Source organism: Erinaceus europaeus, chromosome 3 (assembly GCF_950295315.1).
Source record: "Erinaceus europaeus chromosome 3, mEriEur2.1, whole genome shotgun sequence".
NCBI classification, from domain to species: Eukaryota; Metazoa; Chordata; class Mammalia; order Eulipotyphla; family Erinaceidae; genus Erinaceus; species Erinaceus europaeus.
The window spans coordinates 121,987,706-122,000,717 of NC_080164.1; the positions used below are offsets into that span (position 1 = coordinate 121,987,706).

General features: G+C 39.1%; 1 protein-coding gene across 3 annotated transcripts in view; it reads left to right on the forward strand.

Moving 5' to 3' along the window:
• The window catches only part of SLC4A4 (solute carrier family 4 member 4), a 463,215-nt gene that overhangs the window by 342,350 nt on the left and 107,853 nt on the right, over positions 1-13,012 (forward strand). For all 3 annotated transcript variants that reach the window (XM_060187836.1, XM_007523541.3, XM_060187837.1), the window contains one exon: positions 11,829-11,962. In XM_060187836.1, coding sequence (XP_060043819.1) covers positions 11,829-11,962 — 134 coding nt within the window. The remainder of the gene's footprint in view (positions 1-11,828; positions 11,963-13,012) is intronic.

Genomic DNA, 13,012 nt, shown 5'->3' on the forward strand with positions numbered 1-13,012 from the left:
GCACATTTTGAGGCAACTTGTCTCATAATAAGTAACATTTATAGCTAGCATCTCCAAATTTGAGGATTTATTTTAACATACTGCTGTGCTGAGAATATTTAATCAATCTGCTTAAGTTGAAAATGTATTATTTTTTTATTCACATATGTTATTCCTTGATAAGATAGAGACTTCTTTACAAAATGTAATACAAAATACAAAATGTAAATACAAAATGTATTATATGTAACCTGTAACAGCAAGATTAGAGCAAATTGACAACTGCTGAACTCTATGTAGTGAGGGTTGTATAGTAACTTAAGTGTGCTGGAATTTGAGATTTTAGCATCAGAATGCATTAATTGTTTGAAGTGGAACTATAAGTCAAACCTATAATAGAAATGTCTACCAGTTTCAGAATGGTAGACAGGGTTAATCTGCTGCAGTGATCCACTGAAATTGGTTTGGCAGCCAGAACTAATGTCTACTTAGTAACAAAGTGTCTCCACATGGGTTACTTGCTCCCAACTATGCTGAGCATCTCAACTCCCAAGAAAGAACTTTATTTCATTTTATTTCACGCACAAGTTCTGGATTAAAGCTACTTGATTAAAGCTATGTGTGTTACTATCAGGATCTTACTTGCTTTTCTTTTGTTCTTCATTTGAAAAAAAAATTTCAACTCTTAACTATTTGATAATCAGAAAATGGTAGCGGGTAGCTGATATGGTGCCTACCTTGACCATGTTAGAGTCCCTGCACCACATAGGAAGTACCACCACTCCCTGGGGGAAGGTAACTTAGTATGGCATCTCTCTTCCTCTCTCTTTCTGTCTGAATGGAAGAAAAAATTGACCCAGAATGGTGAATTTGGGCATGTGTGAGGCTCTTGTGGAAAAAAAAGAAAATGGTAGAAATGTGAAAAAAAAGAAAATGGTAAAGAAATGGTAGTATTTTGGGCAAGTTCGGTTTCCTAAGTGATGCTAAATTCTAAAATTATTTTTAATTCTTATTAGATATTATGAGAGATTTCCCTGCCCCAAGATTAGAAAAATATTTGCTCACAGACCTTAGTTCTATTATGTTTTTATCCCTCTGGAATTGATTTTTGCATAGGGTTGTACTAGCATTTGATGTTTGGCATTTCAGATCATTTAGATACACACTCATAACTCTTCAAGTAAAAAAAAAAAAAAACTCTAAAGTTGCTCTCTCTTGCCCATCCATTCTATTAAATTTGGAATGGAAACTTTCTGGTGAAGGTTTTGGCTCATACTTTTCTTTCAACTGGGAGATAATTTGTCCTTCAAGTCTTCCCTCTGTTTTCAGTGCCTGCTGGGCATTGTACACAGAAATCCTGTTTATGATGACAAAACACTTCTAGACAGAGTAGGTGGCAATAAGAAGATGACAGCTGTGTTCCATCAGGGCAGAATCCAGTGATTCTGTAGGTTGTAGCTATGTGGGTAAAATAAAAGATAAGGAGGGCAGGGTGGTGGGGCACCCTGTTGAGTGCACACATTGCCATGCATAAGAACCCAAGTTCATGTCCCCAGCTCCTTCCTGAATGGAGGAAGCTTCATGCATGGTGAAACAGGGCTGCAGGTGTCTTTCTTTCTCTCTCCTTCTCTATCCCCTTTCCTCTCTCAATTTCTTTCATATATATGAAATAAAATATAAAGGTTGTATATTCAGCCATTAGAATAATCTGTATAACTAATTGTTAATAATGCTCATAAGTAATTCTTACTGTTAAAGAGGAGGGAAGTTGGCTTGATTGGAAGTATCACAAATTTGGGTCATCAAACAGTCATCTGGGGAACTTTAAAATCATAACTATCCCTCAGCCTGATTTTCAGAGATCCTGATTTAGTTGTTCAAACATGGGGAAAAAAATTGATGCATTTTTCTCTAAACAAAAAGCTTTGTGGATAATTCTCAAATGGCCCAAATTTAATTTTGATTCTTGAATCATTTCCCCATTTATTTTTAGTCATGTGGCTTGGCCTTATACTGGAGACCAGACATTCAAACTCCTGCAGGTAGTTCAGAGCTGACTGCCTATTTCCAGTGACTATTTAAAATGGGATTTGTCTGCATCATTTTTCTTAGCTAAATTTCAGGTTCACAGGATTATCTCAATAAATGTGATTGTGTTTTTCCACATTCGACATGATTTGTATATATTTCCACAGTCACTAGCTAAAATTTCTCATTTTATGCTTAGAAACATTTAAATTTTTTAAAAGCCTTAAAGGATAACACCAATGCCTGTGAATGCCTTATCATTTATTACCATGAAAGTATTGTATTTTCCAAGTTTCATTTGCTTGTAAAATCATTGCTATAGGATTATTATTTTTTTTTTTTGGTGTTCATGCTACACTTCTCTATCACTGTCATAAAAATACATACACACATCTTTAAACAGTTATAATGATTAATTCAAATAATAAACATCTTAGAAAGGACATAATACAATAAAGTTCATTGGGAGAATTAGTGAATTATAGTAAATATAGTTGTTGGTGCATGGATATTTTTAATTTTTTAATATTTATTTATTTTTCCTTTTGTTGCCCTTGTTGTTTTATTGTTGTAGGTATTATTGTTGTTATTGATGTTGTTGTAGGATAGGACAGAGAGAAATGAAGAGAGGAGGGGAAGACAGAGAGAGGGAGAGAAAGATAGACACCTGCAGATCTGCTTCATCACCTGTGAAGCGACTTTCCTGCAAGTGGGAGCCGGGGGCTCGAACTAGGATCCTTATGCAGGTCCTTGCACTTTGCACCACGTGCATTTAACCCTCTGCGCTACCACCTGACTCCCGGTGCATAGATATTTTTTCTCAATTTTCTGTAAGACAATCTCACCCCCAACCTATGTCCTTCTTTAATGTTAGAAGATACATATCTGCAATTAAGTCAAAGATAAGAAAATTTTCCTGGTTTTATCTTAGATGTTCTTGCTTTATATCCTGTCACAAGTTACTAAAAGACACAAAAATGCTAGTGCTAACAATCATGACTATGCATTTTAGACTATTACTCATGGTTTATTTTTTATATATTTGCTATTTCTATTAATGGACTTGTGTTGATTTCTGTGGCTATTTCATAAAAAGAGAACCATTTTAAATTTAGCTTCATATTCTCATATAAGCAGAAAATATTCACAAATTGTTTTGGATGGAAGTGAAATGGTGCTTTACTGCTGTAAACTAAAACAGTTTTGCTTTACTATAGTTGATTCCATATGTTTGGTAACAAGGAATGAAAAGAAGTAGCTATTATAGCTGCAAAGTGTTGTCCACTAAGGCTGCTGATTCAGAATTGCACTGGGAAATGCTGAGGATGGCTTTAAAGAGCTTCCCATCATGCCTTTCCTTTAAAAACTAAATTTCACTTTTTTTTCCCTATCTCATTCCTTTTGCCTATCTCCATCTTCTCTTGAAGAAAAGAGAAATACTAGAGGTAGGTTAGGAAGAAAGGAATGAGTAGCAGCAAAGTAAAGAGAATCAACATCTAACTGCATCTCAACTTTATTCTTACCTTATCATATACTATTGTCTTATTTAATTCAAACACTCATTAGGGAAGGGTTAGCTAGCACAATGTAAAGAGACTATCATGCCTGAGACTCCAAAGTCCCAGGTTCAAGCCCCCAAATCACTTGGTAACTTGGTAACTGGTGTAGCTGAGATTTAGACTTGGATGTTTCTGACTCAGAAATATGCTCTTGTTAGAACCACTTGGAAGAGCTTTTGAAAACCATCTAGCTTGGTCTCCTCATCATGCATCCTCATCACATTATATCTACATTACTGTTATCCTAAAATGTGTTACACTTTACATACATTCTGTAATGTACATATAGTGTAACTTTGCCAATCACATGTAACAAAGTGTGAATATTAAGTCTGAGGAGGGCACTGAGAGATAACTCATCCTGGAGAGGGCACGTTTTACCCTGTGTGAGGACCTGGGTTCAAGCACCCAGCCACCACATGGAAGCACTGTGCAAAAGAGGTAGCTTCTCAAATATTGGGACACTGCTATTCTCTCAGTCTCTATCTCTCTCTCTCTCTCTCTCCCCTTCCCTCCCTCTCTCCCTCCATCTCCCTCTCCCTCCCCCCTCTCTCCTTTGCTCTTCCTTTCTCTCTCAAACTTTATTAAGACAACAACAACAACAACAAAAAGAAAAAGTAATCCACTAGGAGTGCTGGGATCATGGGACCAGATGTAGGAACTTAGTAACTTTCTCAGTCTTTGATTTCATTTGGTAAATGGTGCAGTCTGGATGTCAGTTTGAGATGGACTGACTCCAAAACCCACTACTATATTGTATCATATTGATGTTTTACTCCTAACAGACAAACTAACGTTGACAGTGGTTGATAGTCCTAAGATCATCAGTTGTCTGGTGGCAGCTGACATTACCTGATCAGAAATGGAATAAAACACTGAACCAAACTGGAAACGGTGCACAGGATTTTACCATACCTGGGAACTCAGCCAACCTTCATTCTTTAAAAAAAATTATACTATTGATTTAATATTGATTGACAAAATTATAAGATAACAGCGGTATAACTCTGCACCATTCCCACCACCAGAGTTCTGGATCCCCAGTGCCTCCACTGGAAGCTACAGCAGTTCTCCCAAGGTTGCAGATATGGCCTAACAATTATTTTCTACAACTATCTGTCTATACTAGTATACATTTGCCCATTGGTTCTTCTTTCTTTTAAGAGAAGTATCAGTTTTGTTATTTATAATAGCAACTTTTGTTTTGGTGTGGGGGGGTCGTTGGGAATCCAGAGCAGGGCACATAGAAGGAGCATGATTTCTACCACTGAGTTACATCCCCAGCCTTCACTTCTTTTTTTTCTGAACCCCGACATTTTTTAAAAAAATGCTTTGTTGGGGGGATTAATGGTTTACAGTCAACAGTAAAATACAGTAGCTTGTATGTGCATACCATTTCTCAGTTTTCCACATAACAATTCAAGCACCACTAGATCCTCCTCTGCCATCATGTTCCAGCAATGCTTATTTTATTTCTAGGACTAAGTAGCTATTTGAACAAATAGTCTGTCACAGTAGTGGTGATTTATATGTATTTCTGCTACTGCTGCTTCTCCTCTACCTCGTTATTTTTGTTGTTGTTGTGATTATGATGATGATGGTGATCAGCTTTGATAACTCTTGTATGTCTATAGAAAATCATTGACATGGAGAGATTAAAGACTCACTTTAACTCATGGGCAGTTGATGGTGTGTGGACCATTAAGATACTTAAATATGGGCACAGCTGGTGCAAGTTGAGAGAGCTGGACCTCTGACATTTGTTCAGGCTGCTCCATGCTGCTTCCAGAATTTCCAGGATTTACCATAGCTGGGAACTCCACCACCTTCATTATTTTTTTTTAAATTTTATTAGTGATTTAATATTGATTTATAAAATTATAAGATAACAGGGGTACAGTTCTGTACTGTGCCCACCACCAGATTCCCTCCATTGTAAGCTATAGCAGTTCTTTTAAGGTTGCAGAAATGGATTAACTATTATTTCTCTAACTATCTGTATATATTTACCCTTTTTTTTTTCCTGTGGTCCCATCTTCTCTTCCCTTCCAAGTCACACATACACCTATTACTACATTCAAATGTATCCTCCCTTTTTCGTCCTCTCCCAGTTCCTGATGGAGTTAGAGTTCAGAGCCCTCTGGTCATCTTCCTCTATCATTTCTCCCCTACTGGGTGTATGGACCAAAATTCTTTTTGGGGTGCAGAAGGTAGTAGTTCTGGCTTCTGTAACTGCTTCTTTGCTGGACATGGGCATTGACAAGTTGAGCCATACCCCCCAGGCTGTTTCTATCTTTCCCTGGTGGGAAATGTGAGGTTCCAGGATACATTGGTGAAGTCATCTGCCCAAAGAAGTCAGGATGGAATCATGATAGCATCTGCAACTTGGTGGCTGAAAAATGGCAAGATATAAAGTAGGACAAGATGATTAATGAACAGGAAATAAAAAATGGAATAGAACAGATAAGAACAGGGGTCTTAGGGTAGAAAGAAGTGTGGAAGTCCTTTTTAAATATGTTCTTTAGGGGCCCATGAATTTTGTAGTTTTTGCTTGTAACATAGAGTTGGAGAAAAATGATGTCTAAGAAGATTGTATCAGAGTTGAGAAAATGACTAGAAAGTTGGATTGGGGCCAAGACTATCTCTGAGTCATGAGAAGAAATTCACGAATAAAATTAACTATTTACCCTTTCCACCTGACTCAGGATCCATATAAATTTATATTTAGCACAGCAGCCTGTGTAACCTCTGAGTCCCTGTTGGTCTGAGGTCACAACTCTTGGTCACAGCTGGGAACATTCTAGGCTACACTCATCTCAGGATCAGTCATCCTCGAGTGGCAGGGCAGGCTGACCCAGCCTCCCTTTGGAGACTGGGGCAATCCCTAACAATGCTACTTTATAGTGAGGGCAAGGTCCTGGATTGGCCCACAGGAGCGCTTATGCTGATGTTCCTGATGAAAGTTACTAGTGATGGTGGAGAGAGGAATTTATTAGAGGCCTAGGCCCACCATATTTGTGGGAGTCAAAGAATTTCCTAATGAGGGCCTCAGATGATGAAGTGGTCTGGTATTGACCATAAAGGCCATTATTAAGTGAATCAGTCTCTTGTCCTTTTCTAGCTTTTGTAGTCCTTTCTTCACCTGATGATCTTAGAATTTATCCCAGTTGTTAAAGCCTTGAGTGTCATTTGTTGAACCCAATCAGAATTAGGTTTATGGGGTCTTTTTTGGGCCTTTCTGCTAAATTGCCAAGCTAATTTGATCTAAGTCTGATTGATTAGAGAATTTATGGTGACTTCTTTAGGCACTTCCACTAGGATTTCAGGCCTCTTAGGTCTAAGTCTAATCACAAAGGGCTATTAGGCACTTTTACTTTGAGTTATATAATTGCCTCTTGCTTATGGATACATGTATACCTACCTGTACCCAGTATCCTAAACCCCTTCCGGTAGCTGGTATCTGTAACTTTGTTAGATAATGTGCCATCTAAAGTGGAACTAGGTAGTCCCGTGTGTTAGAGATCTCACCAGATTCAAGGAGTTAGGCAGCTGACATTTCAGGCTTGGTGTTTCTGACAGCAATCCACAGAAAGAGTTCAGTAGCAGTATAACGTGGCATGGCAGCATTGAGCATTTGTAGTTGGTGAGTTTTGTTAAGTTTGACAGTTGTAGAAATTTGTCATTTGGGGGAGATTGGTTCTGTTCCCTGTTATTCCATGGCCACACCTCCTGGAAGTCTCCCTTCATTCTCATAATCTGCTAGAGTTTAATCCACTGTGAAAAGTTAAATGTGGAAATTATACCTATGAAAAACACACACATAATAATTTCTATCTTGATATTAATGAGTAGTGAATATAGTAACCCAGAAAAGGATTTCTGGTAGTTCACTTTATAAATTGCTTTCCATTCCAGTTGTAGTTTAAATTAAAACTATTCATTGTCTGAGATTATTGTAAAATTGTTCTGTAGTGTCAAGTGGAACATGTCAAAATGTGGTGAAAATAGTTCTTTTCTCAGAAATGCTGGAAGCATCTTTAAGATGAAGAAGTTTCCATTGCAGTGTGTATAATAAATCATCTCTGTCTGTTTTAAAATTTTCAGTAACAGAATGGAAACTATAGCACTGACCAAAGAATAAAATACTGAAATAAAAATAATCTGTTGTTTAGAAGTCACATGCTCTCCATAAACCAGAGATGTTTTCTGGAAGAAATGAGTTATCTTTACTGAATGAGCAGCAATGACTGTTGACCTTCCATAAGTGTATCCCAGGGTGTGATTTGGGCATTTAGTCTACAGTTATTTAGTATTTTCCAAGGCCTTACAGAACATCTGAAGGGCACTTTACAGCATGATGGAGGAAGAGAAACTCTGAGACTCTTCTTCTATTCTTGTTCTCACAGAGATGAACAATGCTAAGTAGAATTTCTCTCTCTTTCTTTCTCTTTCTTCCTTCCTCTCTTCCTTTCTCTCTCTCTCTCTCTCTCTCTTTTTCCTTTTTTCTTTTTTGCCACTGTTAGGGCTTCACCAACTTACAGAGAGAGAGAGAGACAGACAGACAGACAGACAGACAGAGACAGAGAGGCCACAGCAGCAAAGTGTCTCCAGTACAGAAAAACTTCCATAGGTGTATGCCAGGTGCTCCAACTGGGTCTAGTGAATATCAAAGCAGGCATTCTCTCAATTGAGCTATTTTACTGTCTGAAGTAGAGAATTTCTTTAAATTTATTTAGTTTAATTTATTTATTATTGGATAGAGGCGGGAATTGAGAGGGGAGGCAGAGACAGAGAGGAAGAGAGACAGAGAGACACCTACAGCCCTGATTCACCACTCCTGAAGCTTTTCCCAGAAAGTGGGAACCAGGGACTTGAACCTGTGACCTTGCCCCCTGTAATGTGTGTGCTCAACCAGGTGTGCCACTGCCTGGCCCCTGAAGTATAGAGATTTTTAAAAAATATTTATTTATTTTATTTATTTTTTTAAGGTGGAGATGAGTAATTGAGAGGAAAGTAGGAGATAGAAGTGGAGAGGGAAAAAGAGACACCTGCAGCACTGATTCACTGTTCATGAAGCTTTCTCCTTACAGGTGGGGACCACAGGTTTGAACCCCGGTCCTTGCACATTGTAACATATGTGCTCAACCATGTGTGCCATCATACGACCTTTGAAACAGAGAATTCTTTTTTTTTTTTTCCCCTCCAGAGTTATTGCTGGGCTCAGTGCCTGCACCATGAATCCACCGCTCCTGGAGGCCATTTTCCCCCCCTTTTGTTGCCCTTGCTGTTGTAGCCTCGTTGTGGTTATTATTATTATTGCCATTGTTGATGTTGTTCATTGTTGGATAGGACAGAGAGAAATGGAGAGAGGAGGGGAAGACAGAGAAGGGGAGAGAAAGACAGACACCTGCAGACCTGCTTCACCGCCTGTGAAGTGACTCCCCTGAAGCTGGGGAGGTGGGGGCTTGAACCGGGATCCTTATGCCGGTCCCTGCGCTTTGCACCACATGCGCTTAACCCACTGCGCCACCACCCTACCCCCAGCAGAGAATTCTTAAGCTTGCATTCCTCCATTTTTCCAGCAAAGCCTCTTATATACCCTTTAAGAGACAGGAGAACTTTGGTCTTCCAGTAGCAATGAGATATATGCTTGATAAAGCTAGACTTTTTAAGTCCTACTTTCACTAGTGATTTAATAAAGGTTTGCGAGAATATAAGATTGCAGAGTATAGTTTAACACCTCATCCACCACCAAAGGTTTGTGCTTTCTTCCCTCTCCCTACCGCCCCATCCTGCCAACATCCCTTTTGTCTCACAAAGTCTGATCATTTGACTGCCTTTTCCTTTTTTATTTTTTAATTGTTTAGTAAACATTTTTTAACTGTATTTTATCAGACAGAGAAATTGTGAGGGAAGGAGGGTGGAGAAGGAGAGAGACAGACACCTGCAGTACTGTTTCACCTCTCATGAAGCTTTCCTCCTGCAGGTGGGGACCAGGGGCTTGAACCCAGGTCCTTGGGCACTGTAATGCATGGACTTAATTAGGTGTGCCACCACCAGGTTCTTTCTTCATTTTTTTTTTCTAATTTCATGTTTTTAGTTGTATTCCAAATATGATCAGAAACCATCCAGTAGTTGTCTTTTACATACGTCATTAGGCATAATCACCTTCAGTTCCATCTATTTTTTTCCCAATAGATAGAATACTATAGGAGCCAGGGGGTGGTGCACCCAGTTAAGTGCACATATTATCAAGCCTGAGGACCTGGGTTTGAGCCCCTGCTCTTCACCTGCAGGGGGTCCACTTCACAAGTGGTGAAGCATGTTTGCAGGTGTCTATCTTTCTCCTCCTCTCTGTTTTCCCTGCCCTCTCTCAGTTTCTCTCTGTCCTGTCTAATAAAAATTATAAAGAAAAAACCAGGTGGGGGGGAAATGGCTGTTGGCAGCAGTGGAGTCATAGTGTCAGCACTCAGCCCAGCAATAACCCTGATGGCAGTAACAATAAAAGAGTGATACATCTTTTCATAGCATAGTATTCTATTGAATATGTGTCCTGCAACTTCTTTCTCCAGTTGTTTGAAGTTGGGCATTTAGTTGTTTCCATTCATTGGCTATTGTGACTTAATACAGAGATACTAGTCTTATTACTTGTCAACCTTGTTCTTCCTAACCCCCATGCCAGTGCCAGTATTGCAAAGCACTCTTCTATAGGATTTTTTTCTGCTTTCTTAAGTGAATCCTACCTTGAAGAGAGAAGGATAGTCACCTATCACCAGGGAGGTGACTTCATTGTAGAGTGTAATACTTGTGATATTGCTAGTGTCACTCTAAGAAGAATATTTCTAGTTCTAGAACAGTGTAGAATTATTTTGAGTAATCACTACAATAATAGTTTTCTTGGTGGGACGGTACTGGGTGATGGTGCTGTCTATAGAGTGCACATGTTACAATGCTCAAGGACCCCAGTTCAAGCCTCTGGTCCCCACCTGAAGGGGGGTAAGCTTCAGAAGTGATGAAGCAATACTGCAGGTGTCTATCTTTGTCTCTCCATCTCTGTCTCCCCTTTCCCTTTCAAATTTTCTCAAATAAATAAATAAATTTAAAAAAGAGTCTTCTAGGATTATTTTAAGAGTGGGGCTAGCAGTAGGGGGTGGTGGTGGTGGTGGAGAGAACGAGAACTTGGGACCTTGCAGATGCATGATTCTGTCATTCTTAGACCCACATTTCTATCCTAATAAAGACAGCAATTAGGAGATAGGTACTACAGCACTAAAACTTTCTCTGGTTCTGCAGTACTCCTGTGTAGTTCCAGGGCTATCACGCAGGCTCCGTTTCTCTTTGGCTGATTTAAATAAGCAGTTCCTTAATTATTATTCACTTTATACAAAAAGTGATGGACAGTTGTTTAAGAACTTTCAGGATAGTGGAAAGAACAGTTATACTGGAGTACAGTAAATTGCAACTTTTATATAAGTTTACATTGGACAATGAAACATAAATGGAAGGTATTTTTGTGTGTTCCATTGCTACTGACCACACTTTAAAAAGTTTTCTTATAGAGAAAACTAGCTTTTTTGTATGTATAATGTAACTATTTATAAACTCTTGACTATATACAAGGCAGAATAAGACTAAACAAACAATGAAGATAACCACAAGGAGAAAAGTGGTTCTCAGAACACCAAATGTCTTCCACTCACTTTATAGTGTACATAGTATAATTTTATATACATAATCTTCAGTTAATATTTTACATCAATCAAGAATCACCTTTTTTTGCCTTCTGTAGTCAAGCACTGGTCATTATAATCACTTATTTCTTTGAAGCAGTTCAACTCTTGGAGAAGAGTCACTCAACCAAATGTATATTGAAGTAAATAGTGTTGCCATGGTGGTGTGATTCTTTACTCTTTTTAAATTTTATTTATTTATTTACTTATTCTGGATAGTGAGAGAAATTAAGAGGGAAGGGGGGGTAGGGAAGGAGAGAGAACGTACCTGCAGCACTGCTTCATCACTCAAGAAACCTCCCTCCTGCAGATGAGAACCTGGGGCTGGAACCTGAGCCCTTGCACTTTTTTGTGTGCTCTACCAAGGGTGCCACCACCTGCCTCCTGACTCTTTCAGTCTTCATATTTGTTTAATACGATTCTACTACTCTCATAATGAAATATAATGTGGCTGTATTTTCCTAGCGGCATCACATAGAGAAAAAGGAAAAACAGTGCGTTTTGTTTAACACCACTGTCTTCTTTCTTTTAGGGCGTATTGGAGAGCTTCCTGGGCACAGCTGTCTCTGGAGCTGTCTTCTGCCTCTTTGCTGGCCAACCACTCACTATATTGAGCAGCACAGGACCTGTTCTGGTTTTTGAGAGGCTTCTATTTAATTTCAGCAAGTATGTATATATGTAACTAATAGTAACTGAGACTCGCCTAACTATAGAACATATATAGAACTATAGAGTGTAATAGAGCTCAGAATTGTAACTAGGTAACTCAGTACAAGGACTGTAAAATCTGTTGGTTGAAAGAGCCTTTGAGGTTAAGGACTCCTCCTATTAAGTTTAATCCAAAAAAGTCTCCTATGTCTTACCTACTTGCTTTCCTTTATTCTTCTCTACCCTGCTTCCCTGCTTTGTGCCTCAGTGGCCTGATTACCAGGGCACCTTTGCCATCTGGCTGCCTGTTTGGTTTGGCAAGTATGGAACATTGGCAGAACAGGTTGTGACTCTTACCTCACTGACTCTGCTTTAGGCCCCCAGAAAGACAGTGTTTTGCCCTTCACAGTATTATCTTTATATGTTTATCTGTGGCTTCTGCTTGCTGGCTTTCATCATCTCCAGGCTCCAGGGGAAAGTGTGTGTGTGTGTGTGTGTGAGAGAGAGAGAGAGAGAGAGAGAGAGAGAGAGAGAGAGAGTTGGGAGCAGGGAGTATTGAGAGTAGGCGGGTATGGTAAGAACTGATTTTCTGATGTTGTTAGTGCCCCATTCCCTCAGGATTCTGTCGTGCACAGCCCTGTAAATAGCCCATTCTCAAGTCTTCCCCAGAACCCAATTCTTTGAGAATGCCCTCAGTTTCCTGACATGAGCCTCACCAACACAGCAGAGAAATAAAATGATGCATTCATGATTGTATGAGTCCATAATGGAAGAAACTGAATGTACCCCTGGTCCACTGCTTCAATTGTGGTGTTCTTAAATAAACTCTGCTGAAAGCTGAATAATAATTACTGTTTATCTAAGGGCTGACCATAGACCAAGTGTCTTAAATGTATTTATACATATATTACTTCAGTTAGTTCTTTTGGTGGTTCTAGAAGGCAGGGAACTTGTCCTGTTTTATAGATGAGACAATAGGTATGGGGCATATAAGTGCATTGCTAGCTGATTACATTAGCAGTTACTGGAAGGGCAAGAAGGTCGATTTCTGCTTTCTGACTCCACATC